This window comes from Pteropus vampyrus, unplaced genomic scaffold, assembly GCF_000151845.1.
Source record: "Pteropus vampyrus isolate Shadow unplaced genomic scaffold, Pvam_2.0 Scaffold340, whole genome shotgun sequence".
Taxonomy (NCBI): domain Eukaryota; kingdom Metazoa; phylum Chordata; class Mammalia; order Chiroptera; family Pteropodidae; genus Pteropus; species Pteropus vampyrus.
In genome coordinates, this window is record NW_011889121.1 from 1,290,844 (window position 1) to 1,316,290 (window position 25,447).

Sequence of the window (25,447 nt, forward strand, 5' to 3'; positions counted from 1 at the left end):
AAGATAATCATGCTAAGTGAAATAAGCCAGACAGAAAAACTTGAAAATCACATGATACCACTCATATGTGGGATATAAACCTAAAAAGAACAAACGAACAGGACAAATAAACAGAGACTCATGGACATGGACTATAGACTAGTGGTTACTAGAGGGTAGGGGGTTCGGGGAGGAGAAGGGAAGTAGACAGGGTAAAGGGGGTCAGATATGTGGTGACAGAAAGAAATCTAACTGGGAGGTGAACACACAGTGTAAATATATATACCTTACTGTTAATGTGTACAGCTGAAACTTATTGGATTTCATTAACCAATGTCACCATAAAAAATAAATTAATTTTAAAAAGTCATTACAGATTAAAAAATGAAAGGATAATTCAACAAAAAGTCTTGAAAAATTTGTTATTAAAAGTCTTGAAAATTTTGTTTGTAATAAATTTTATTATTAATGAAAATAAAATACCTCTTTAGAAAACATACCCCTAAATAGATTACTGATGGGTTAACATATCTTTTAAATGAGCAACATGAATAATAAGAAGCAAAGAATAATGATCATGTAAAGAAATTAAGAACAAAAAAAAAGTGTTTTTTTAAAATATTATCAGAAAGCAATTTCCTAGGTATGAAAAGTTCCTCCTTCACGTAACATGATGGCAAATTACCTGTGACTTCCTTGAGATTTACAGTGTCGTTCCTTTCATTCCCATTCTTTGTTTTATTGTCTGTAGCACTCACATAGCACTAATACAAGAGATTTTACTTTATATCCTCAGCAACTATAATAGTTCCTGGCATATAGAAGGTACTAGCTTTGTAGATGAGGAATGAATTGGATTTAAAAAAGGGGGTGACAGGGACTCATCAATAAAGAAAGAATTGGAATTTACAATGGAGAAACTCAGAGATCACATTTTATAATTAGAAAATTATAATATTGGAAATATCTTAGATGCAGGTAAAAATATTTTTTAAGACTTTCAAGGTCTATTCTACTGGCCTGAGTTATATTTGCTTTTAAATATCAAATGCTAAATATAAATAGCAAAACAATAATGTTTTTCAACAATAATGGGGCACCTGCATTCTTTATCAACTATTTTTACAAAAATGACTCAGTTCATGTGGGAGAAGGGGACTCAATTTAAAGCCCAACTAGTGAACAGTATCTGGCAGCATCAGCATTTGGTAGTAGATAGTTTCTAATTCCTTGGCACACTCTTTATTGTTGGTAATTTTCACAAGGAGGGTGATAGTTTGTGATGTAGTTACATGGTAATCATTTGAGATATCTGAATTCTTTATCACCTATTTTTCAATAAGCATGTGAGAAAGATAAAGCAGGACTTATGATAATAAATAAATATAATATAAAATACCACCCCAAAGAGATAGACAACATGTCTCATAAAGAACACTATAGGGCACAGCATTTATTAATATAAATTATAATAAATACTTTTCCACAGAATACCTTCCTGCTAAGATACTTAAGACTTCATGCACATACAAATATATGAAAAAATAGACTAATTTCTATAAATCCTGAGAAAACTTATGTATAGGGTAGTTGTAACCTAATAATAATAAAAATAATGGTAATAATAATAATTAAAATGATAGCTGCTGATATTTATTTAGCATTAGGCTAAGTAATTTAAATGGAATAGCTCATTTAATTTTCTCAACACTCTATGAAATAGGTACTATTTTTATGTTCATTTTACAGATAGAATACAGGTTTATACAAGGTAAACAACTGGCCCAAAGTCACAAGTTGTAAGTGCCTGAGTGAAGAATTTGAGCCTAAGTAATTTTATACCAGAGTCCTTGTGTCTAATCACTATGGTTCACATATAATTAAAAAAAAAAAAAAGGCAACTGACTTCCAAAGTCTTGCATTTCCCATTCAGTCTGGTGCATAGCCACTGGTAGTTGGTGGTGAGAGTGTCAAGTTCCTTTTTTAAGGCCTCTTGTGCTGCAGGTGGAGCTTGAGCTATAACACTATTCACAGACTCGGTGAGAAGTTTCACTTTGGTTTCTTTCTGCTGGGCCTCTTCTTTAGCTCTCTGAAAAATAAAGAATACTCCCTGAACGGCAAGACAGTGACTTTACTTCCAAAATGCATTCCTGCCTATCATACACTTTCTTCCTCACCGCATCTCTGTTAGGATGAGATTAATAAAAAGAAATCTAATTCTGAAACCTAAATTTAGGTTTTGTTAAAATCAAGAATGTGAAAGGAAAAGTTCTTGATCAGTATGTAATAGATCTTTCATCAGAATAGTTTGAAACGTAGTCTGTATGTAGGTATGTGTTTGTGTATATCTATATACCTCTATCTTTAGCTATATGAAACAAACAAGAAACAAATATTTCAATAGTAAGTTTAAAAATATCTCAGTCTAGAATTGAAATCACTTATAAATTACTGAGATGGATGAATATTGAAATCAGTTCAAATATTATTTAAATCAAAAGATAATTAATATAGAAAAGTCTTAATTCTATATTTGGGACCATATTTTGATAAAAGGAAGTTCTGTTTAGTAATGGAAAACATAAGAGAAAGAGAACAGTAGCCCCAGACATGAGAGGGCTGGCCAGGTACTCAAACCATGGTTATCTCACATCGAAGATGAACTGTTTCACAGAATATCAACATCAGACAAGGCTACTTCATTACCATTACCAGTCATGATAACATTACCATCGCATAATCATGTGAGAATACAAACAAGAACATAAACATTGTCCAAACCACAAAATACCAAACTCTTCCCTAACCTGGTAAATATGAAGTACCACTGCATCTTTATCAATGACACACCTTCAGCCTCACTCTAGGCTTCCCTTCTTCTAGAAAAAGTTTATGAAGATTCCCATTCATAGAGTTACTTCTGCTTACTGACAACATGCAATCCAAAGCAAAGCCCTTAAACCTTCCCTCAAATCATCTAACACAAACTCAAATCCTCCAACAGGTTCTGTCTAATATGCTCTTACTCACACAACTCCATGTTGTGTACACAGGTTCCCAGTGGCATGTATTCACCCTTGTTACCAAAAATAATAAATCCAACTTGTTGAACTACAGGAGTGTCACCATTGGTCTTCGGTTAGAGAGTACACTCTTTAACTTCCAATGTGCACATGTATCTTAGAAACACACACACACACACACACACACACACACACACACACACACACACACACACAATGGACCTTGCTTTTGGGTTACTCCAAAGGCTAATCCTGATATGAGCTTTTTTAATACTGACATAGGATATTTACACTCAACTTCCAATGTATACACATATGATAGAAATACACACGCACACACGCACACACACATACACACACAATAGATCTTTTGTTTGAGTTACTCCAAAGGCCAACCCTGAGATGAGCTTTCAAGCCTAAGCAGTTTACATGTGATGTGAAGAAAATACTGGTAGGGGTATGGAGGAATGTAGGCAGGAAAGGAAACAGAAATTATAAAGGTATAATTATTAGAACTAGCGATTACTGTTGGTGACTAGAGTTTAATCCTGCTAGGAAGCTCTGGGAAACACATGCCTCAGGACGATCTCACTCAAGGGTGAGGACACTGGGCTATTTATACGCCATCTCCCATCACCGGTTGGAAGCTGATGGGAGAACATTAATTTCTTGTAACTTGAAGCCAGACACACAAGTGGGAAAAGTGGGACTCAATAACCACAGAAAATCCTCACATAAAGAAATGCAGGTCCTGGCAGCAGTTAGGCCTACATGCAATGTAATAGAGAGAGCAAGAGTATATGGGTAGGAAATGGATACGGTCAACTATAAAATGCCTTTATATACTTCAACATAATAACCCAATGCCTTTGGATTTTGCCCCATAATCCTATAAAAGTATACGATATGAGGGCAAATGGAAATCGTTTTGAGTATTAAGATTGCCTGACACTTTTTAATTTAATGGATTGAAAATTTTAATTCAAAATTCTAAGTAAATATATTTTTTAATTTTAAACATTAAGTTTATTGGGGTAACATTGGAGTAAATATTTTTTTTTAGCATCACTGGACTTAGAATGTTTCTATACAAACCATATTTTACTTATAACAATTTTAGCATTACAAACAACTTTGACAACCATTAATCACTTAGTATGTGCTACCTCATCAGTAAGATGTGTTTTGTTATTTTCACATTAAACAGAAAACTGAGGTTTAGAAAGTTTAAGTAAATCATGCTGAGAGTTATAGCTTTCCTTTCTCATAGTTTCTATTAAGCCCATCTCAAATCTTCCATGAGAGGAAGAAAGCGCATGTTGTAGTGGACTCAATAAACGAAATTACATTTTATACAAGTTACAAACAACCTATGCAACTATCAAAAAATGTACGGCCGAGAAACATGTTATTTCCATGTTTTTTAGGCTTTCATAATTTTTTAAGAAACCATGCTTAGAAGTTCAGAGATGAAAAGAGATCATGAGGAATTCCTTGACCATAAGGAAAAGTATAAAAGGACATGACTGGTATAAGTTAGACAAGAAATGGTGGCCTTTGCTCCCTTTTTATCCATGAATCTAACCAGCGTATGCTCAGATACCTTTCACTGCCAGTATATCAAATCTGTGGTTCTCAAAGTATGGTTCCTTGGAACCATTTTGGATCTTGTTCTTTGGCATGACCTGGAAACTTTTTAGAAATGAAAGATCTCAGGCCCCACCCCAGACTCACTGAATAGAGACTCCTGAGATGGGGCCCAGGAATCTATGTTTTAACAAGTCCTCCAGGTGATTCCAGTGCTCACTCAGTTGTGAGAACCACTCATTGCTCTAGTCTGTCACCCATACAACAAGAATGAGAACTACATTTTTTTTTAGTTCTAGTAAGTACTAGGACGAGAGTTACAATAATGTAAGAAAAAAAAAACAGTTAAAACTGAAATTACAGAGTTTTTTTTTAAGAGTTTAATATAAAGTTTCAGCATATAGTCCTTGCAGACCTCCAAAAGAATTTTGAAGTAAGATGTTTCTTATCAAACACTCCTGAAGACTCTTTTATGTCAATTGGAGTTTTGTTTACAGTGGAAAAAAAGTCATCAAAACAGCATTATCAATAATAATAATAATAATAATAATAATAATAATAATAATAAATGAGCCAGATTATCACTTTCAAGTAAAACACAGGAGAGAAAAGTCGAGAAACAGAAGGGGGTCTCTACTTTTACCCTGAGTGAATCAGGGAGATGTTAAAGTAGGTCAGTCTCTTCTGACAATAAAGATAAATTTGCTCTCAATACGAGCACAGGTGGAAATCTGGACAAGGTACTATCCCTACCCTCTAGATAGTGAAACAGACCTGAAGAAATTACCTTGACTGGCTGGCAGAAAACACAAGAAATGTGATCTTCTTGGCCATCTCCCTTTGCTTTTGTTGCCAGAGGCTGCTTGAGTTTCTCTGCTTTTCAATATTACTCTCAATGTACCAACTTTGTAGCTAGGTCAGTTACTTCAACATGCAAATCAATGTGGACTAATTGGTTGGACCACTCATTTCAAAGACTGTTTACAATAATTTAAAATTTGAAATAGTCTGCTCTCCAGCACTGGGAACAAAAAAGAGATCTGACTGGGTGGTTAGCCAGAGAGGCCAACTATGCAAGGAGAGAGGGAAGAGGGCCAGTAGAGAGTCAGAGCCAAAAGAAGAAACCAGGAGAAGCGAAGTAGCTGAACACAAACTGACTGCTGATTATCTACATAGTTTTCTGACACAGAGGCTATATGGAACTAGAAGAGATGGTGAGAACAGCCAGGGTGGGATTGAGATATAAGGGAAAAGGCAGCAGGTGGCACATAATTCATAGGGTAGGGTAGGATACGGTAGGGTAGAGTAGAGTAGAGTGGAACATAATAGGAGAATAGAATAGCTTGGGAAGAGATGGAGTGGGATGGGGCATGGAATATATTCAATTCTGTTGGTTCTATCACAGATAAAACCTGTGACTATGACTAAATTATTCAATCTACCTGCGGACTTCAGTTTTCTTATTAGCAGGGAGAAGTGTGGACTATTTTGCTTCTAAAGTACCTTCTAGCTCTAATATTCTATAAAATATAATTTTCCTGATGATGATTTCGCTACAGTCAAATTAAAAATTATTATAGTCCTTTGTTTGAAACCTCCCTATGTTTTCCCATTTCACTTAGAATAAAAAAAAAAAAATCCTCAATATCCCACAAAACTCCTGTCGTTAACAGATATCTAACAACCCCTTCAGAGTCATCTCAGATCCATCATCCCATTTCATTCTCTTCAGGGAGCTAGGCCACTTTCTATTCCCAGTTAGCTTCGGGGTTTTAGCTGGAGCTCTTCCAGCTCTGATTGGAATGTGCTTCCATAAGATTTTTTTAAGGTTGGATTTTTCTTAGGATTCATATCTCTGATTAAATATACTTCCACATAAATGTCCTATGAGTCAACACCTTCTAAAATAGCATCCCACCTCCTACCTGAACTCTAAAGCTTCTTTATTTCATAATCCTGGTTTATTTTTGAGGCAAATTATCATGATCTCAATGAAGTTTGTTTCTCTATTCATTGCCTGGCCCTCCACAAAGAATGTAAATTCCAATAATCTGGATAGCCCTTATGTCTTGCTCATCACTATATTCAGTATTTAGAATGATGTTTGTCACATAGTAAGTATGCAATAAATATTTGTTGATGAATAAATGAATGATAATGATATTAGATTAGAATGGTTTTGTAGCTTTTAATATTCTAGAAACTATTAGTGTTTATCTAAATATAGTTTTCTTTATGTTTTAATATTACTTTCCACATGGGACTAAAGCCACGTTTATTTACACATCTGAATTTTCACAAGTACTTTCTGCTCTTAATTATAATAAACATTGAATGATCATATAAATAATGTAATAAAGTACATGTAATTAATTTCTTACCAAGCAGCATGAATATCAATAATAATGGTAATAATTATCCAGTTCTGGGCTTCTATTTTGTGCCAGGCATTGCATTAGGACTTTCATGTTTCACCCTTCTAATAATTCTGAAAAGCAGGTATCATGACACTCAGTTCACAAGGCAGCTTTGTGTAACTTACCCAAGGTTACACAATTGACAAGGTTTTAAAATCAAGTGCCTGGCTCCAAAATAATTTTGCTCTGTCATGAGGCCTCAAGCCAAACATATATCTATCAATATTTCACATAGGCTAAGATGGTTAGATTGTGTGTTACTGCTAGTACATAAAGATAATTATTATTATAGCCACAAATCATTGAATGCCCACTCTGAACTAGGCAATTTACTTACATGTAAGTTTCGATCTCAGTTTGTACTTTCAAGTTAGGAAATGAGATGATTTAGACATGATAAAATAGAGGATTACATTGACTACTACTGGGTCACCAAAGACCATACTGAAATGCCATTGTGTAGATTCAATTCCCTGCTACATACCAATTTCCTTGGTCCTAAAGAAATGTCATTGTTTTGTTATCCTATTGTTTCAAGGGAAGTACATGTAAACTCAGTCCTTTTTCTCCATATTAAAGGCCATCAGTTAAAATATTTAGTCCTTCCAAGTTCTAAGAAACACCTTTAAACAACCAAGTTAATGCAGCCTGTTGACTGCATTTTCAACTGTCATTTCAATAATATTTTGACATATTATCAACTTGAATTCGCATTAACTGGAAACAGCTAGTGTGATTAGCCAATTCCAATCTCTTAATACTGTATCATTTCAAGGGGAAACTGTTATGAACTATGATTGTCAATATTTATATTTTGACCATAATGCATTAAAATTAATAAATTAAAAAGTTTCAGAATTCTACATAATGTATATCACACTCAAAGCAAAATTAATTTTAAAGAAGCAACCTCTACTATTAAAACAAGAAAAGAGCAAACTGTGCAGAATCACAATTTCAAGCAATGCTGCATCTTTCTCTTTTTCTTTGTTTTCTTTTACCTTCATCTCTTCAACTGCTGTCTGTAATTCATCTGGGGTTTTATACTCAAAATCTCTCTCTAGGTATTCTTCTTCGGCTTGCGTCATCCATTCATGCATCTCTGACAGATCTTTCTGAAGGCTAACAGTTTTATCCAAGGCTCCCTTTAAGGCTTCCTTTCTGGCATAGACCTTCCATAAAACAAACCAACAAAGCATGAATATTGAAAGTCACAAAACATTATCATTATATTATTATTGAGCACAATAAAATACTTATATAGAAAAAATAAAGAAGTAAAAAGCTTATATAAATGAGGAAAGTAACTTATGGCGATAGGATACACTTAATTTCACATAAGTGTTAAAATAAAATACAGCCATTTACTTGGCATACTTAATAAAATAAACAGATTCCCTATGACTATAATTTAGCTGTTGTGTGTGGCAATGCTTTTCTATAGAGACTAGAGAAAAACAACTTTCTTCAAATACGTTTCAGTTAGAAAAGTCAATTTCTTGGCACACATAGAAATAATAATTCTTTGTGCTCTTTGATACCGGTTTACAATTTCAAATATCCTAGGAAGTTAACACTTATATGCCTCTCACAAATCAAAAAGAAAACATAAAAAATGGATAAAGGACATAGACATGTAATTCACAGAACAAAAACTAAAATGTGGCCATATATGTAAAAGGATGCTCAGTATCATTTATAGTTAAATGATTGCAAATGAAAAAGAATTAATGCATATTCACATGTAAGATTGGCAAAAATAAATAAATAATCAGCAAAAATGCCCAATTTACACAGGGATGTGGGGAAACAAAGGTTTTTATACCGGTTGAGGGAAATGCCCAACATAGTACAACATTTTAGATAGTAAATTGGAAAATGTATTAAAACTTTTAACATTTATATATCTGAGTCTACTCTTTCACTTTAAGTAACGAATCATACAAAACAAAGTGTACGAAGTTCAATGTGTACTGTTCAAATTAGCTTTAAAGACGGCAACATGTTAGAAACAAACTCAAATGTGCTTTCGTGGAAGATTAGTTAAATAAATTCTAAGATAGCTATACACACACACACACAGACACACACACACACACACACACACACGATAACATATCATGTAGCACCAAAATATCTGTACTGAAGTGAAAGTTGCTCACTTCAGTACAGATAATTTTAAGTTCAAAAAGCTGGTAATAAAAACTGTATTGTAGTAATAGGAGACTTGTGCTTTGTAAAACCTCATACATTTCTGAAATACTAACCTTTAACAATGAAATTACTTATTAACCAGAAAAAATAGCAAAACTTAAAACATCTACAGGAAAATCATGCATGCTAATGGCTTGCTACAAAGTACTACCTTTGTACTACCCTGAGGGAAAACCCAGAATAGAATGATTATATATAGTGCTTCTCTTTTACCTTAAAAAGTAATTCTAATCAAATGATGTTATTCTTCTCTCTGAGATTAAAAAGAGTTCTATCTTTTAAGCAACAGATTTGGAATTGTAAAGTCTTAATATGAAATGCATAGTTTTACTATAATGAAGTTTTAATGGTATTTTATCAAATAGTAAATTTTGTGCAGAACCATCATCATATTAATTTTCCTTAAACTTTACAACCATCTTAAGCCTAATGTAGTTAAATTAAAACTATCTTAAATTCTTTAGTTGCCTAGGTAAATGTAGTAGCTGATCTATTGAAATGTAAACAAATGTTTCATCTGATACAGCTAGAACATTATGTCTAACAATTATACTAGTTAAGGTATAAAGATTCTTTTGCATAGTCAATGAACCTATAATAGGCCTAAGTAAACATGCTGTTAAATTTCTACTTAGATGCTCTGCTATAATCTTTTGAGGCTGTTGGCAAAGTGACAATAATATCAGAGGGACTAATGGAGCTCAGCCAAAACCCATAGTAAAAAAATATCATGTGCTATAAAACTATACCAGAAGAAAGGCAGGAAATTATTCTGAGATGACAACACAAGTGTTTTGGAAAGAACATCAGCTTTGGAATCAGAATACCTGGACTCAACCATTAACAAGCTAAGTGAACCTGGACCCATCACTTCATTTCTCTTTATTTCAGCTTCGTAACTAACCTAACACTTGGACCAGATGATTTCCAACGTCTTTTCCAAATTTAACATTCCACAGCTCTACGACTGATCAGAGAGAAATATTTATTTTTTGTGGTTTCATGTTTTAGAAGAATTTCTGTAAAAGTTTTGGGTTAAAATGACAATTTCACCCTCACCTTTATCCCAGCAATGATGCCAACATTCAGCCTTAAGTTGCCCAATCTACCCCCACAGTTTCAGCACATTACATTGCCTCGACCTTGTAGATAAAATAAAAAGTTCTTCGTGTTCCTGTTCCAGAATTTGTAAATCTAACTTTCAGCACTGACCTTCCCCACTCTATTTTCTTCACCCCCGACTTTACTGAGATAAAATCGACATAACATTGCATAATTTTAAGATGCACAATATGATGATTTGATATACAATATATATTGTGAAATGATTAATACAGTAGGATTAGTTAACATCTCTATCGCCCTCACATAATTACCATTTTCCTTTTCTTCTTCTTATTTTATTGTTATCATTTTTAATTGGGGTGACATTAACAAAATCCCTTAAGTTTCAAGTGTATATGACTCAACAGTGAGTCATATATATATTGCATTGTGTGTTCACCACTCATAGTTAGATTTTTATCACCACATATTTGACCTCTTTTACCCTGTCTACCTTCCAGTTACTCCCTTCCCTCTGGTAACCACTAGCAATACCATTTTCCTTTTTGTGGTAAGAACATTTAAGATCTATTCTCTTAGCAATTTTCAAGTATATAATATAGTATTGTTAACTATAGTCACCATACTGTCAATTAGATTCTGAGAATTTATTCATTGTATAACTGGAGGTTGGTACCATTTGACCAACATCTATCCGTTTTTGCCACCTCCCAAGCCCTGACAACCACTCCCACTCTTTCCGAGTTTGGCTTTTTTAGATTTTTACATATAATGAGGGATATACAGTATTTGTTTTTCTGTCTGACTTATTTCACTTAGCATAATGCCCTCAGGGTCCATCAAGGTTGTCGCAAATTGCAAGATTCCCTTCTCTCTCGTGGCTGAATAATACCTCGTGTATGTGTCTGCGTGTGCATACGTGCATGCATGCACATGCATGTCTGTGTGTGTCCTTGTCTTTATACATGTATCCATTGAGGAACACTTAGGTTGTTTCCATATCTTGGCTATTATGAATAATGATGCAATGACTATGGGAGTGCAGATATCTCTTTGTACACATACGCAGAGTGTGACTGCTGGATCATAAGGCAGTCTATTTTTAATTTCTTGAGGAACCTCCATATTGTTTTCCATAGTGGCTGTACCAATTTACATCCCACCAACAGTGTGCAAGAGTTCTCTTTTCTCCACATCCTTGCCAGCATGTATGTCTTGTGTTTTTTGATAATAACAAGTATAAGGTCATATTTCATTGTGGCTTTGATTTGCATTTCCCTCATGATTAGTAAGGTTGAGCATCCTTTTATGTATCTGTTAACCATTTGTATGTCTTCTTTGCAAAAATGTCTATTCATTTCCTCTGCCCATTTTTTAATCTGTTTGTTTCTGCTATTGAGTTGTATGAGTTCCTTCTCTACTAAACTATAGCCTTCATGAAGATAGATATTACTTTATATCTGATAAAAAGTGTTTAATAATTATATGTTTAAATAAATATTCTAATAAGTAATGAAGTTAAATTTTTTCTCTAAACAAATTATAATTTACATGTATATTGTTAATTTCTTTAATAAATATGTAACATAATAATGTAAAAGTATGCATAATTATAAAACTCTTTCCCTACCACTCTTCCTTCATTCTTTTAAGTATGGTTTGTTAATTTGTGGATTATTTTAGTAATGATTATCCTATATTTAAAAGTAGCTAAAATCTTGATTTTTTTATTTACATGTATAACTTTTAGAATTTAAAATAATCTCAACCATTTTATATTTACAAAGTCAGATCATGGCATCTCAAAGTATCTTCAAATATGTCAGGCATTTGGACAATTTCGTCCCTAAAAACAACTGAGGAGTTATCGTTGACCCATGAAAGAACTTCACACCCTCGTTTTGTGTGTAAACATTTCTATACAGCATAGATTTACATTTCATTTCCATTATTTCTGAAGTCTTGAATTAGTCCCAATACCCAAGTCTGGCTTTTCTGCTTTTACTGCATTGTCTTCCTTCTCTTTTCGACAATATGATTTCTTCCTTTCAAAACCTAGATAATTTGGATTTAGATAAAGTCAGAGCATAGGCAGTGTAATATTCCATGGAGAACCAGAGGGACATAAAATATCCTAGGATGGGATAAGAGCCTGACTGGGATCTTTGGAAATTTTATTATGCAGCAGGCTAATGTGTTTATAACACTGGTCTTGAACAATGAATCATTGGTACAATTTACTGTAGACAGAAGATCTTAAACAAGAATATTTTAAGAATATAGAGATGCTTTAAAAAATATAATTCTCTAACACATACAAAAACTGGACATTTCAGTAATATTGTGACTTTGCACATTTTTTTGCTGTTGTTTCCTTTCTTGCTATAAATAAATTGGATTGTTCTTCCTATTAATCCATTAAAAACATTCAACAAACAAATACCTTTCATACTGGCCTTCCAGGTAAACATTAATGATATAATCTATTATCTAAGTAGTATATTTTTCCTAAACTTCCCTCCTAGAACTCGCTTATTCCAGGAGAAGAATGCAAGCTAGCTGACCCAGGGCTATCTCATCTCTGAGTTAATAGAACTGTTGAGCATTTCTCAGTGATGGTATTAGCTGGGTGACTTGCCTTGACTTTTACTTTTCTAGAGTCTTTTCTTTCTCAAATTAGTTTTTGCCTTTTGGCATGATTTCTTTGAAACTTTGAAAGATTACTTAGAAATAACGAAAGACTAACTGCCTCAAATAAACATAAAATGAAACCTCTCATTAATTTCAAAAAAGGTATTGGTGTGTTGAAAAGTAATCACTGCTTTAGATCAAAATTTAATCTTCTAAACAGGAATTATTAGATATACACTACTTGTGTATATACTATTTACTTTTTATAATTTAATCTTGAAATCCAAAATAAATATCTGTAAAACCTTCTGCTGTATGAAATGAAGAACTCAGCTGTGAGTGCACAATTACTTTGTTTTTCTTTCCACTAAGCTATTTTAACTATTTCCCAATCTTAACTCAGTAATTGAAATAAATGAAAAAGCCAAACTTGTCGAACTTAACAATCAGGAGTAAAAATTATCTATATTTGTGTATACTCATATATTACTCATTCGTTTTATTTCTGTACCAAGTATACAAGTATAAAGTTTCTTTTGTTATTCTAATTACTATTATGAAATTAGGCACTGAAGAAAACATTCCAGTCAAGACGGCTGTTTTAGGACCCCAATAAGATAAATACACATTATTTAAAATAACTACTATAAAATAGAGGTAATGAGATAAAATATTTGGTGATGGAAGGAAATTTAACTTCAGGTGGTGAACACGTAATGCAAGATATAATATATATGACATATTTTTGGATTGTATACTTGGAACTTAATTAATTTTATTAACCAATGTCACCCCAATAATTTTAATACAAAAAAATAAAGAGTAGGAAGAATTAAAAAAAATAACAAAAAAAGAAAAAATATCTACTATGAAAATATTTTATGTGCTAGACAAAGACTAGTTTGAATTAATCATGCTTCACATCAACATAGCCAGAGACTATGCTTTTAAAATGGGCAACAATGAAGGCAGACATTAAGAAATCTTAATTTAATAGAGTCAATCCACAGTGAAAGAGACTGTCTATACCTGTCGGCACATGTGATCCCACTGAGTGTTCAGTTCTCTGAGTTCAGTCTCAAGTCTGGAAGCAAACTCTGGCTCTGCTTCATTCTTTATCTTCTGTCCACCTTCATTGACACTGTTTAGACTGGGCTGAATTGTCTGAATATCATTGACTAAAAGCTAAAGAAATAATTCTGTTTAAGCTAGCTGAAAAAATTACCTCAACATATTAGAAATGCAACATAAATAGGCCACATATAATTAGGAATCATGACATTACAAATGAATTTCGTCCTTTTAAATCTGAAATAAATGAGTGTGCGCACGCACACACACATACACATGAACTTCAATATATTAAAAGCCTTCCAAAAAACATTCAGTGTTTTTTCTCATGAATAAAATAGGGAATTATCTGTATTCTACTTAGATTAGTTATCAAAGGAAATAAATTTAATGTTTCTTGTTAGAAAATGTGTGAAAATGATGGGCTTTATACATTACTGTTTTTGAAAGGATTTTGGTTTTCAAACACAGAATATCGCAGCAATTGTTTATAACATGATGGGTGTGAAGGTTATCTGTCGAGTGGATTTCTTTTTTTAGCTTAAATTTGCAAAGAAAATCATTTAAAGAGCTAGATTATTTTCTTCCCACTGCATGACAATGGTATAATAAATATTATTTCAAAAATCCATAGTGTATAATATAATACATTTCAATATACATGAAAAGAGTAATACAGTATGACTAATAATCTGCAATAAGATATTAACAAATAACTCCAAGGATTATTTACCTTTAAACCAACTTCATTTTATGTTAAAATAATCTTGTAAAAAGAAGGTTGAGTAAATGATAACATTTTTCTGTTTTTCATTTAACCCAGTTTCTCACCTTTGACACTACTGCCATTTTGGACTGGGTAATTCTTTATCATGGGGCAGGGGACTGTTCCGTGCATTGTAGGATGTTTAGAAGCATCCCAGGCCTCCACTTACTATATGCCAGTAGCATCTAGGCCACTCCAAGTTGTGACAAATAAATTGTCTCTAGACATTACTAAAATGCCCCCTCCCCAGGGTTGGCGGGGAATCACTCCTGGTTGAGAACCACTGATATAACCAAAAAAATATTTCCACATAAAAGCCTTCATATGAAAAATATCACATACAAATCTTACCCTGCACTGTTTCAGTTGTTTTTTAAGAATTTCTAAATCCCCAAGAGCAGGCCATTCCTCTTTCAGGAAAACATCGACTTCAGCCATCCATTTCTTCAGGGTTTTTATATGATTCTGGAATCACAAGCCCATTTTAAGGCATTATTGAGGTGCTGATTTCCCTTAACACAATTCATCATGGTGATATGTCTGAACACAATTCCCAGGAACAATTCCCATGTTTGAAAGATGTCTAAGGAGCTCTTCAGGAAAATAATATTTTTACCAAGACTGCATTTTTATGGTCTACTGTATGAGCACTGGTGTATGAAGTCTGCTATTGTTAAAAATAAAAAATTACTACCAAATCTGGTTTTATGATGTTACTCTTGAGAACATTAAATCATATCCCCCTCTAGAGAAATTTTAAGTTACAAAACAACTCATGATAATACTAACAAAGTGCCCTTACAGTACATAAAACAAACTATGAACAATAAACTCAATGTAATGGTATCTTTATAGCCTCCCTAAACCTGAACTTCCACAAATTGTTTTTTGCAGTTGACAGTTTAAATAGTCCCTCCAGTTGGGAACTTTCAGGCCAAGATTTTGTCAACTTGTAAGAGAAAACTTTTGCTTTGAATTTCTTATTTGCTTTATCAGGTTGAAGTAAAGATCAGGTGAAAAATGTCCTCTTTCATCATTTATAAATAGCCAAGTACCTCCCATTATTCTTTCACATTTGCCTTTTTCCCATGGCTTTTTTTTGGCTCCTTTCCAAATGTATGATTTTCAAACTTCTTTATTTCCAAACAATTCAACTATGCTGTCCAGATGTGCTATTTTCTCCTTTCTTAAGTAAATTTCTATTGAAAATATGTGCTTCACAGAAAGTTACTCTTTCAATACGATTATTAATAATAATGAATTTTAAAAGCATTTGACTAAATCTAAGAACTTTAGATTCCACCATCATTATCTTGCTGATAATTATCAAGTCTGGTTTTATGCTTTGTCCATGTCCAAATTGTCCTGGTTCGGATCTTAATATTGGCTCCTTGATTACTGTACTGGCTTTTTTTTGGTATTGGTCTCAGTCTTACCCATTTTCCGCATTGGTGTCAGTATTCTCTCTACCTCCCTCTTATCATAGTGATGCTTTGTACGCACAAATATTATCATATATTTTCCACTTTAAAATACCAGTAACAGTTCCACATTATTGTTTTTAAATTCATCACCATTAAGTTATAACTCATATTTCAAAGCATGACATTCAGAACCATTCATTTTCTATTCCCAGACCATTTTTCCAATAATGTATTTTATCCATCTCCAAACATATCTTTGTCTCTCCAATATGGAACCATTACCAGCTGATTGAACATACTGCTCCATTTTGTCAGGAACTCATCCTCCCTTTTTATTAGTTGACTAAATTTTACTTGTTCGAGGTATAGCCTGCATAACCCTTGTTCCAAGGACATTTCAGAACCACTTTTCCCAGATTCTGTTGGATTTTTTTTTTTGCCTATTGTCATAAAAATTACCACACTGTTTAATTTACTTCCTGTGTTGGCTGAATAATGACTTGCCAATATGATCAGGCCCTAACTCCCACGACCTACGAATATTAGCAAAAACCACTTTGCAGATGAGATTCAGTGAAGGATTTTGAGACGGGGAGATTATCCTGGGCTATCCAGCCAGGCACAATGTAGTCACAAGGGTCCTTATTAAGAGCAAGCAGGAGTATTGTTAGAGAAACAAAAAGATACTACACTGTTGGCCTTGAAATAGAGGATGGGGACATGAGCCAAGGAATGCATATAGGAAAGCTAAAAAGGACAAGGGAACAGATTTTATCCTAAAGCTTCCAGAATGGACATGGCCCTGCCGAAACCTTGACTACGGCTCACTAAAACTGATTTTGGACTTCAGACTTTCAGAACTACAGGATAATAAATTTGTGTTGTTTTAAGCCATTAAATTTGTGGTAATATGTTATAGCAGCAATAGGAAACTAATACACTTACCTTTCTCCTTCACTAGAATGTGGGCTCCTTAATGGCAAGGATCACGTAATTGTACCCTCTTTTACCACTGGTACTGGCAAAAATGCATTTTTATGTATGTGTCTGTATGCATATGTATGCACGCATATGTTCATATGTAGCAACATATACATGTGTGTTGTACATTACAGAATGTTTTCAGAGTGCTCAGTCTTTTGGTCTGTACAAGGTCAGAAAAAGTGAGTAGCTGTATTGGAATTTAAATCCAAAAACTTCTTGTTCCAATGCTTTTTCGTCATGCCATGATGCTTTCAAAGATTCTTAGAAGAATTTACATTCGCAATAATTCACCACATAAAAGAGATATTGCTTATATTACTAAGTATTTTAGACTTTAGATCAGAATGTAATTGTTTGTTACTATTTTCAGCTTGGGTGATTATTAATATGGTGGCACTATTCAAATAAATTAAGTCACTAGAAGCTATTTTGTGGAATGTGATGGGGGTCAAATTTATACATAGAAGTAAAATATGCTGATGAAATGATATGACTATATTCCATGGTAGATAACTTTTTAACTATTCATAAAGCTAAAGGAAAGATTGGTTTTGAATATGATTTGAGCTAAAAACGTGTTTAAATCTCATTGGTATTGGTGGAAGAAAAACAAAATAATTCTAAAGAAAATGAAGAAGCAGAACTCCTAATTACTGTTTTCTTAAAACAAATTGGCAAACTACATTCCTTTGAGAAAGATTTGTGTCTTTTGATATCACTGACTCCGAATGACTATGGAGGTTAAATCATTTGCCTTTAAATTTTATAAATGCATAGTTTAGGGAGAAACGAGTAAAGAAAAAATAAATATAAAAAGTAAAATCTTGAATTACCTGAATTTTTCGGAGTTTAGACATTTGATCCTCTAGCTTTTGGTAATATTCAACCAACTGAGAGGAGAGCTTCTTCCAGCGGCCCTCAATCTCTTCAAATTCTGATTGATATTTTCGGCTAATATCAGAGGGCGCGTTCTTTGACATGTCTTTCACAGTGGTGCTGAGATAGTTTAGGCCACTTTGTTGCTCTTGCAGAGAACTTTGTAAAGCCTCCATGTTGAAAAAGAAAAGTACACGTATACTAATTGATGAATAATAATGATAAGCTTCATTACTATCTTCATTGACAAGCTTTAGTTAAAGTAAATGAACTTAAAATGAAAGCTAGGTGATTCAAGTATCTAAAACAATAGATGATGTAATATTAGTTATAACTGGTCATAATTTAAAGTTTACTTTTTATCATAAGAGTAATTTGCACATTATTAAGATTTTGTTTTAAAATCTATGCCTACTTTAATGAACAATGTCAAATCTATCCAAAACTATATCTTATGGAACCAGAGTTTTAACAACCTAATTTTATGCTATTATTTCTGTATATTAATTACTGCTTTTATGATATAGTTAATGGAGTTTAACTTAATTATACTGAGCCTTTATGAAGACAACTTCTAACCTCCCTCAGTAAAAATATAACTAAATCATATTGAGATATGGGAAAACACAACTGTAAATAAGTTACCAGATAGATGGTCTACTAATGCCAGTTAACTAAAGTTTTATAGTTTTCAAAAGACATTATAGTATTATAGAGAAATTCCAGGGTAATTTTGGGAAAAATTGATAAAGTTAGTTTTATACCTATACTATATTACCTATGCAGTCCCTTATAATAGGATGCCAATCTTTAGGTTTCCACTACTCAATATTTATTTAAATGCTACTTTCTGGTTATAAAGTAATAAAAGTTCAAGATTAAAAAAAATGAAAAACACACGTACATACAACTATTATGATTTTAAATAAACCAGTTTTTTCTATGTATAACTAAATATTGAATATCTGATGTTATCACATGAACACATACACATTTTTCCCTTCTTTTATAATGTGACCTATAACATTCTCAAAATAGGTCAAACACATAACTTTTATCATTGCACAATATCTTTTTTCTATTTTGTGGTATTTTACTTTTTAAAACTATTACCCTTGATTATTTAGACAATATCTAACATGCATATAACTACATTTTGAGCTGGGCATTTCATTGTGAGCCTTTTCCCATGTCACTAAGTATTTTTCAAAAACAAATTTAATGGTTTCTCTAGTTCAGTTAACCATTTCCCATTATTAGCTCTAAAAATTAATTTAGAGTTTTCCACTTTTGTAAATTATGCTTACGATCTATCTATCTCCATCTATCTATATCTTTGAGTACATTCTGGATATTTCCAAAAGATAGACTTTGTGGAAATAGTATTCACATGTATCATTAAATGAATTGTTTTACATATTATTAGGAGGTATTGAAAAGTTTTCCTCAGAAAAATTTACATTCATTTACATTGCCACTAGTAAGTGAGAACACAGTTCATTGCTGACAGATCTGCGCTATCTCTTTGGATTTATTTTTTGTAATTTAGTATGTGAAAAATGATATCTCATTTTGTAAATCTGTACTTCATCCTTTATAATTCGAATTACAATTTTTCAGAGGTTTAATGGTTGTTTATGTCTCTTTCTGATGACTTCCTTATTAATGACTTTTGCCTTTCTTAGAAAAATTTTTTCAGTGGTCTCATTTTTCTTTTAAATTGTCTCTGGTAGTGTTACAATGTTTGTGATTGCTTCCATTGATTACATGCTTCCCCATCATATGTTTTTACAGACTTTTATTAAAAATTTCTGTAAAATTTATGATTAAAATGTTTTTGAACTTTTTAATTTATGTGGTATTTTGTTTTGGTGTAACATTTGATACAAGGTTCTAACTTCACTTTTTGTTAGATAATATATTTTCGTAATAATATTTATAAATAATTTTCCCTCTTCACTATTTTTTCAGTAAAAATATACTTCACAGTCATCTTGGCACCATTTCTTGTGTATTTAATGTACTCCTCTACTTGCTATGACTTTATACTCTTATTTTTTTAAGTTTATAATTCTATTAAGTCACATATTGTCCAACGTAAACTTTGGAATCATTCTATGTATTAAAAACAACATAAAAGAAAAAAGATTAAACAGTTATAGTCTATTTGGTATTATAGTAAATAGTTGAAATAGGATAATATACACTAGGAAATGGTTTTTAAATATTTATTTAAATATTTAAATATTTAAAGAAATACTTCTAAAATTACTTGTTTAAGAAATATTTCATTTTCAAAAAAGAACTTGATATAACCAAGTTAAAATTTTAACCTTTTTTATTAATTTAATTTTCAAAACTTGGATATTTCACTTCAGCTCCTAAATATAACAAGTATGTTTCATGTCTTAAATAAAATGTGATCAGATATACAACACAGGCTTTTCAGAGATAGGAAAATTCTCATATCACTGCATTGTTTAAGACATCCCCCAATATAAGGTTGTTAAAATCATAGTTATTAGAACTCAAATAACTAACTACAACATGATATAAGACTAGTGTTTAAATTAAGACTAATTTTATAACTACACTGATTTTTACTCCTTTCTGTTCAGAAACATGAGAGGAGTTATAAATCAGCAATCAAAAGGGGAAAATAATACCATTACTTTTATAATAATCAAAATCAATGTGTCTAAAAATACATACTAAATTAGAAAAATATATTTCATAAGTAGATCATATCATTGTCTTCAGTAATGGAATTTTTTATCTTATAGAGAGAAGGCAGAAATGCATAACGTATTATATGTTTAAAGACTTCATTTTTTTTAACTAGTTAACTATCATTCATGCCACGATTCTTTTAATTCTAATATTATTTTATGGTTATACAATGGAATTATTTGGTAGATAAGATGTGCACTGTATTGTTTAAGGCATTTAAACATTCACAGACCTGTAACTCCCCGAGTCTCTGTTCCATGATTTCATATTCAGTGACCATAACCTGAGGTATAGAGAGTTTGGTTTCTGACTGCTGGATCCATGTCATGATGGTGCTCATGGTCTCCTGATAGCGCATGGGTGGCAAAGTGTCAAAAACTTTATCAAAAGGAAAAAAAAATCATTTTAAACTTTGTTATTATGTTTTCTTAAGTTGTCAGCAAACTCAATCATACTAATTACAAATATTAACAAAATGGAAAAAATACAGATTAGAATATGATTATGTTGAAGATATATTCTTTCTACGTGTCTGATATTGACAGAAACTATGCATATATTATGATGAACCCTCATACCAGCCTTGCAAGTTTTGCATTGTTAAATTTATTTTTCAAGGTGAGAAAATGGAGAAACAAAGGGGCTGAGTAACTTGCCAACATAGATGGTACTTAGAGAAAATGAGTAGAGTCAGTGTATATCAGACTTTGAAGGCTACAGTCCTTCGATGTTATCATTTGCCCTTGTGGAAAAAGTATCATTATCCACAGATGTTGGTATTTTAAATTACATCACATCACCTTTAATTTTACTAAAAAAAAAAAGCCACTTTATCTGTGTTTAGTGTGTGTCGGAATCTCTAATAATTACTACACATTGTCATTATTCTTACGATAAACCTATGAGATACATATTTTTATTCTCACTTACAGTTGAGAAAACTTAGACAACAAAAAAGGCCAGCTAGTTTGCTCATAGTTAATCATCAAGTAAGCATTGAAGCCAAAATTTTAAACCAGGTTGATCTGATTTCAAAATCAAAACCAGTACCAATGGTGTACTTTTACACACACACACACACACACACACACACACACACACACACACATCCATTCCTAAATATATATAAAATTAGGGAATGAATATATATAGGAAAGAACAATTTGTGTTTATGTGTATATATATATATGTATATAGCTAAATATCTTATATAGATATATACAAGCTTTAAATCATATATACTATATATAACTATACCTAATTTATGTATACATACATAAACATATACACATACTACATGACTTAAGTATTTATACTAATCTTGTTGGAAGGAGAATAACAAGATTCAGAATTTTGGCAGAAAACTGGAAACCATAAAAATGACATAATAGATTTTAAGGAGAATCAAAATAAATTCTAAACTAAAACATGCAGTAAGTACAAATTAATAACACAATAACACAATAGATGGGTTTAGAAGCAGATTAGACAAAGATAAACAAAAAATTAGTAAATCTGAAATATATATTTGGAATGAAGCATGGACAGACAAAAAGATAGAAAATAGAGAATAAAAGACAGAAAAAAAAATCTATCATAAAAGTATCCCAGAAAGACAGAGAGAAACAATGGGGCAGAAGCCACATTTGAAGAGATAATGGCTGAGAATTTTCCTAGATAAAACTTCAGTCCAAAATACTAGTTTAAATCACTGTATCAAATGGCATTATTTAAACCACATTATTTTTGCTAGTATATGAGTTTCCCTTTATTATTTATTAGACCTTTTACAGTAGATGAGTAGAATATAGAAAAGCATTTTGCATGCTATATAATGGGGTTTTCAGATGGTAAAGATATTTTTAGAGAGTGTGTTAGAAATGCAAACTGAGAATTTTACTCAATGTGCTATATTTATTTAGGAGTACATAGCCAAATTTATCTTAAGACACTTTATTTAATCTGAGATCTTCTGATTTCATAAAGACCTCTGTGCTACTTTAAATGTGTTTTCTTTTATATAAATAATGTGTTTCTCTCTAGTAACTAGGTACATTTATTTTAATGCTAGATATGTATTAATAAATAAAAGTGAAGAAGAATCTCGTGAATAGTAGTGAGAGTACTTAGTTATGGTGAAGCCAAGAGTTTTGCCTAACAAGGCATCTGAGCAAGTGATCTAGAAGGAGAGGGGTCTATGCAAAGAGACAAAGGCGTTTGCTGGATTATAAACTGCATAAGCTTTGGTTTACTTAAAATTGAAAAAGTACACTCTGGAAAACAACGTTTCCCTTGTGGCAGTGGCTGGAACAAACACGTATTAGAAGCTAGCCAGAGGTGATATGAATCAGTCCAATTTTATCCAAATGATGAATATATGTCCAGAGGGAGAGATAAGTATAGAAAGAGTTGATAAAGATATTGGGATTACTTATAATCAGAAAAATATCAACAGGTTTTTGTGAACATCTAACAGGACTGCTTCTCCATTCTGTTTCTGCAGCTTTGGCAAATTACTTAACATTTTAGCATCTTAGACCTCATTTATAAAAATGGGGATGTTGATACTTTTGGGAGAATTAATTGAGGTCATTTATTATTGCTTCATTCAGCCAATATTTATTCAGTGCTCTCTGGGCACCAGGGATGCAAGAAGTAAACATAAAAAAAGCAAAGCCTTGGCTTTAATGATGCTTAAAATCTAATTGGTGAGTTAGGAAATGAACAAACAAACAAATAAAGACATTTTAATGACTAATGGAAATAAGGAAAGGAAAATAAGGAAAGGAAAATTGAGATACGTGGGGGGAGATCCTATCAGATACTACAACAAAATGAATTTATGATAGAGAATTAGATATAAAAATGTTGGAATAAATGAGGATGTACACAAAAGGATTGTAGGCTACCAATACAATAGATTATCAATACCAAGAAGCTGCTACTATTCCAAAGGAAGAAGAATGAGGTAGTATTACAGAAAACCAATCATTGGAACCACCCAGCAGGAATTGAACTCACAAGAAGCTCTCCTGTGGGGATGCAGCAATCCTGAGTAATGCTATTTCCAGGGGAAGCTAGAACCCTATAATATTCATTCTCAGCCAGTGATGGAGATACATCCTGAAACAATGAGGGAAATATTCTCTCCTCTTCTCACCATCAATATCCTCCAAGTGCCTCTCACTGGTTGAACCAAGCAAGCAGCCAGTGTAAAAAAAACAATTCTTGGAAGTACAGTTTTCTTGGAGCTGGGAATGGCACTGAGAACAGATAAATGATCTGTGTGGGAATGATGGTGAGGGTGGATATAGAGGAGAGAAAGGAATTTGAGAGGGGTGACAAGGGATATCGATGGTGTTTGCAATACTCTATTTCTTAAGTTTAGTGGTTAAGTATGTGGATTTCATTTTTTCATTATTTTTTAAATTTCCTTGTAATAGAAACTCTGAATATAATAAAAGTATTAAGTTAATTAATCAATCAAATTCAAATAAATAGAATTAAAAAAAAGACAGAAAGTTGACTGGATAGTGAACAAAAAGGCCTCTCTCTGGCCGTATAACTTGACCAGAAACTTAAAATAAGTAAAGGAGGGAGCCATATGAACACTGAGAAGAAGTTATCTAGGTGGAGAATATTATAATAGACCAGAGGCATGGGCATTGCTAGTAATATAGAAGCACAGCTAGGAGGCAAGTGTAGCAAGGTGGACTGTGGGTGGACATGAGGGCAGGGAGGTCACTGAGAACTATGATAGTGAGACCCCCTGTAGATCATAATGTTAAATTTTATTCTAAATTATTCTATATTTGCTCATTACTGTGTCCACTGCTGGGTACATATAGCATATTTGCTATTAGTATTAGCTAGAAGAGAGATATGAGACAATAAGAAAGTGAAGAAGACACACTCAGCACTAAGTAGAAGTTGTGAGTTAAATATAAAAAGTTTTAACTCTGTTAACAAAAAGAGGAAACATCCTTGATAGGGAAAGAACAAAGCTGAATAGAGACACGCATGTTCTTTTATTAGAGGGGAAGGGTAGGTTTCTCTGAACTAATTTTACATTCTAGAGAACCAGATCCATAGCCAAAGCCAAGACATTGCTCTGAAATGATTTATGAATATGTACAAATGCACACATGCACAAACACATGCATCCACACGTGAACACATACAATGCACACACATAAATATTGTGACACACTCACACAGTGAATTTAAAAGTTAGTTTACACTTCATCCTAGAAAGAGAATGGTGATCAGACCAAAAATTAAATAATAATAAAGACCAAGAAAAATGGTATCAAAAAAGACAAAAGTGTTTTATTTCTTTAACTTTAGGTTTATTTAAAGTGTTTGAATTTTGGATAATACTTTATGTTCACTTAAATACACACACACACACACACACACACATACATTTTTTTTTATTGTGAAGGCTTAGTTTACCATATTGCACAGAATATCTAACCATGTATTTGGAACAGTATTTAGATTATCTTGAGGATAATCCTGGCATTAGCTGCATCCTGGGGAAAGATTAAATTGTAACTAAATTAAATGAGAAGAAATAAAGATTTTCGGAATTGTCAGCTTATCGTTAAAGTGATAAGGCAGCATGAACATGGTAGAAGATAAAACAGTTACTTAACTCATAAGTATATATTGTAATAT

At 32.4% G+C, this 25,447-nt stretch overlaps 1 protein-coding gene across 2 annotated transcripts in view; it reads right to left on the reverse strand.

Moving 5' to 3' along the window:
- The window catches only part of DMD (dystrophin), a 2,089,898-nt gene that overhangs the window by 1,262,911 nt on the left and 801,540 nt on the right, over nt 1–25,447 (reverse strand). For both annotated transcript variants that reach the window (XM_011378471.2, XM_011378473.2), the window contains exons 22-27: nt 21,000–21,145; nt 17,995–18,207; nt 15,105–15,218; nt 13,946–14,101; nt 8,008–8,178; nt 1,886–2,068 (exon numbers count right to left, since the gene is read on the reverse strand). In XM_011378471.2, the coding sequence (XP_011376773.1) occupies nt 1,886–2,068; nt 8,008–8,178; nt 13,946–14,101; nt 15,105–15,218; nt 17,995–18,207; nt 21,000–21,145 (983 nt within the window). The remainder of the gene's footprint in view (nt 1–1,885; nt 2,069–8,007; nt 8,179–13,945; nt 14,102–15,104; nt 15,219–17,994; nt 18,208–20,999; nt 21,146–25,447) is intronic.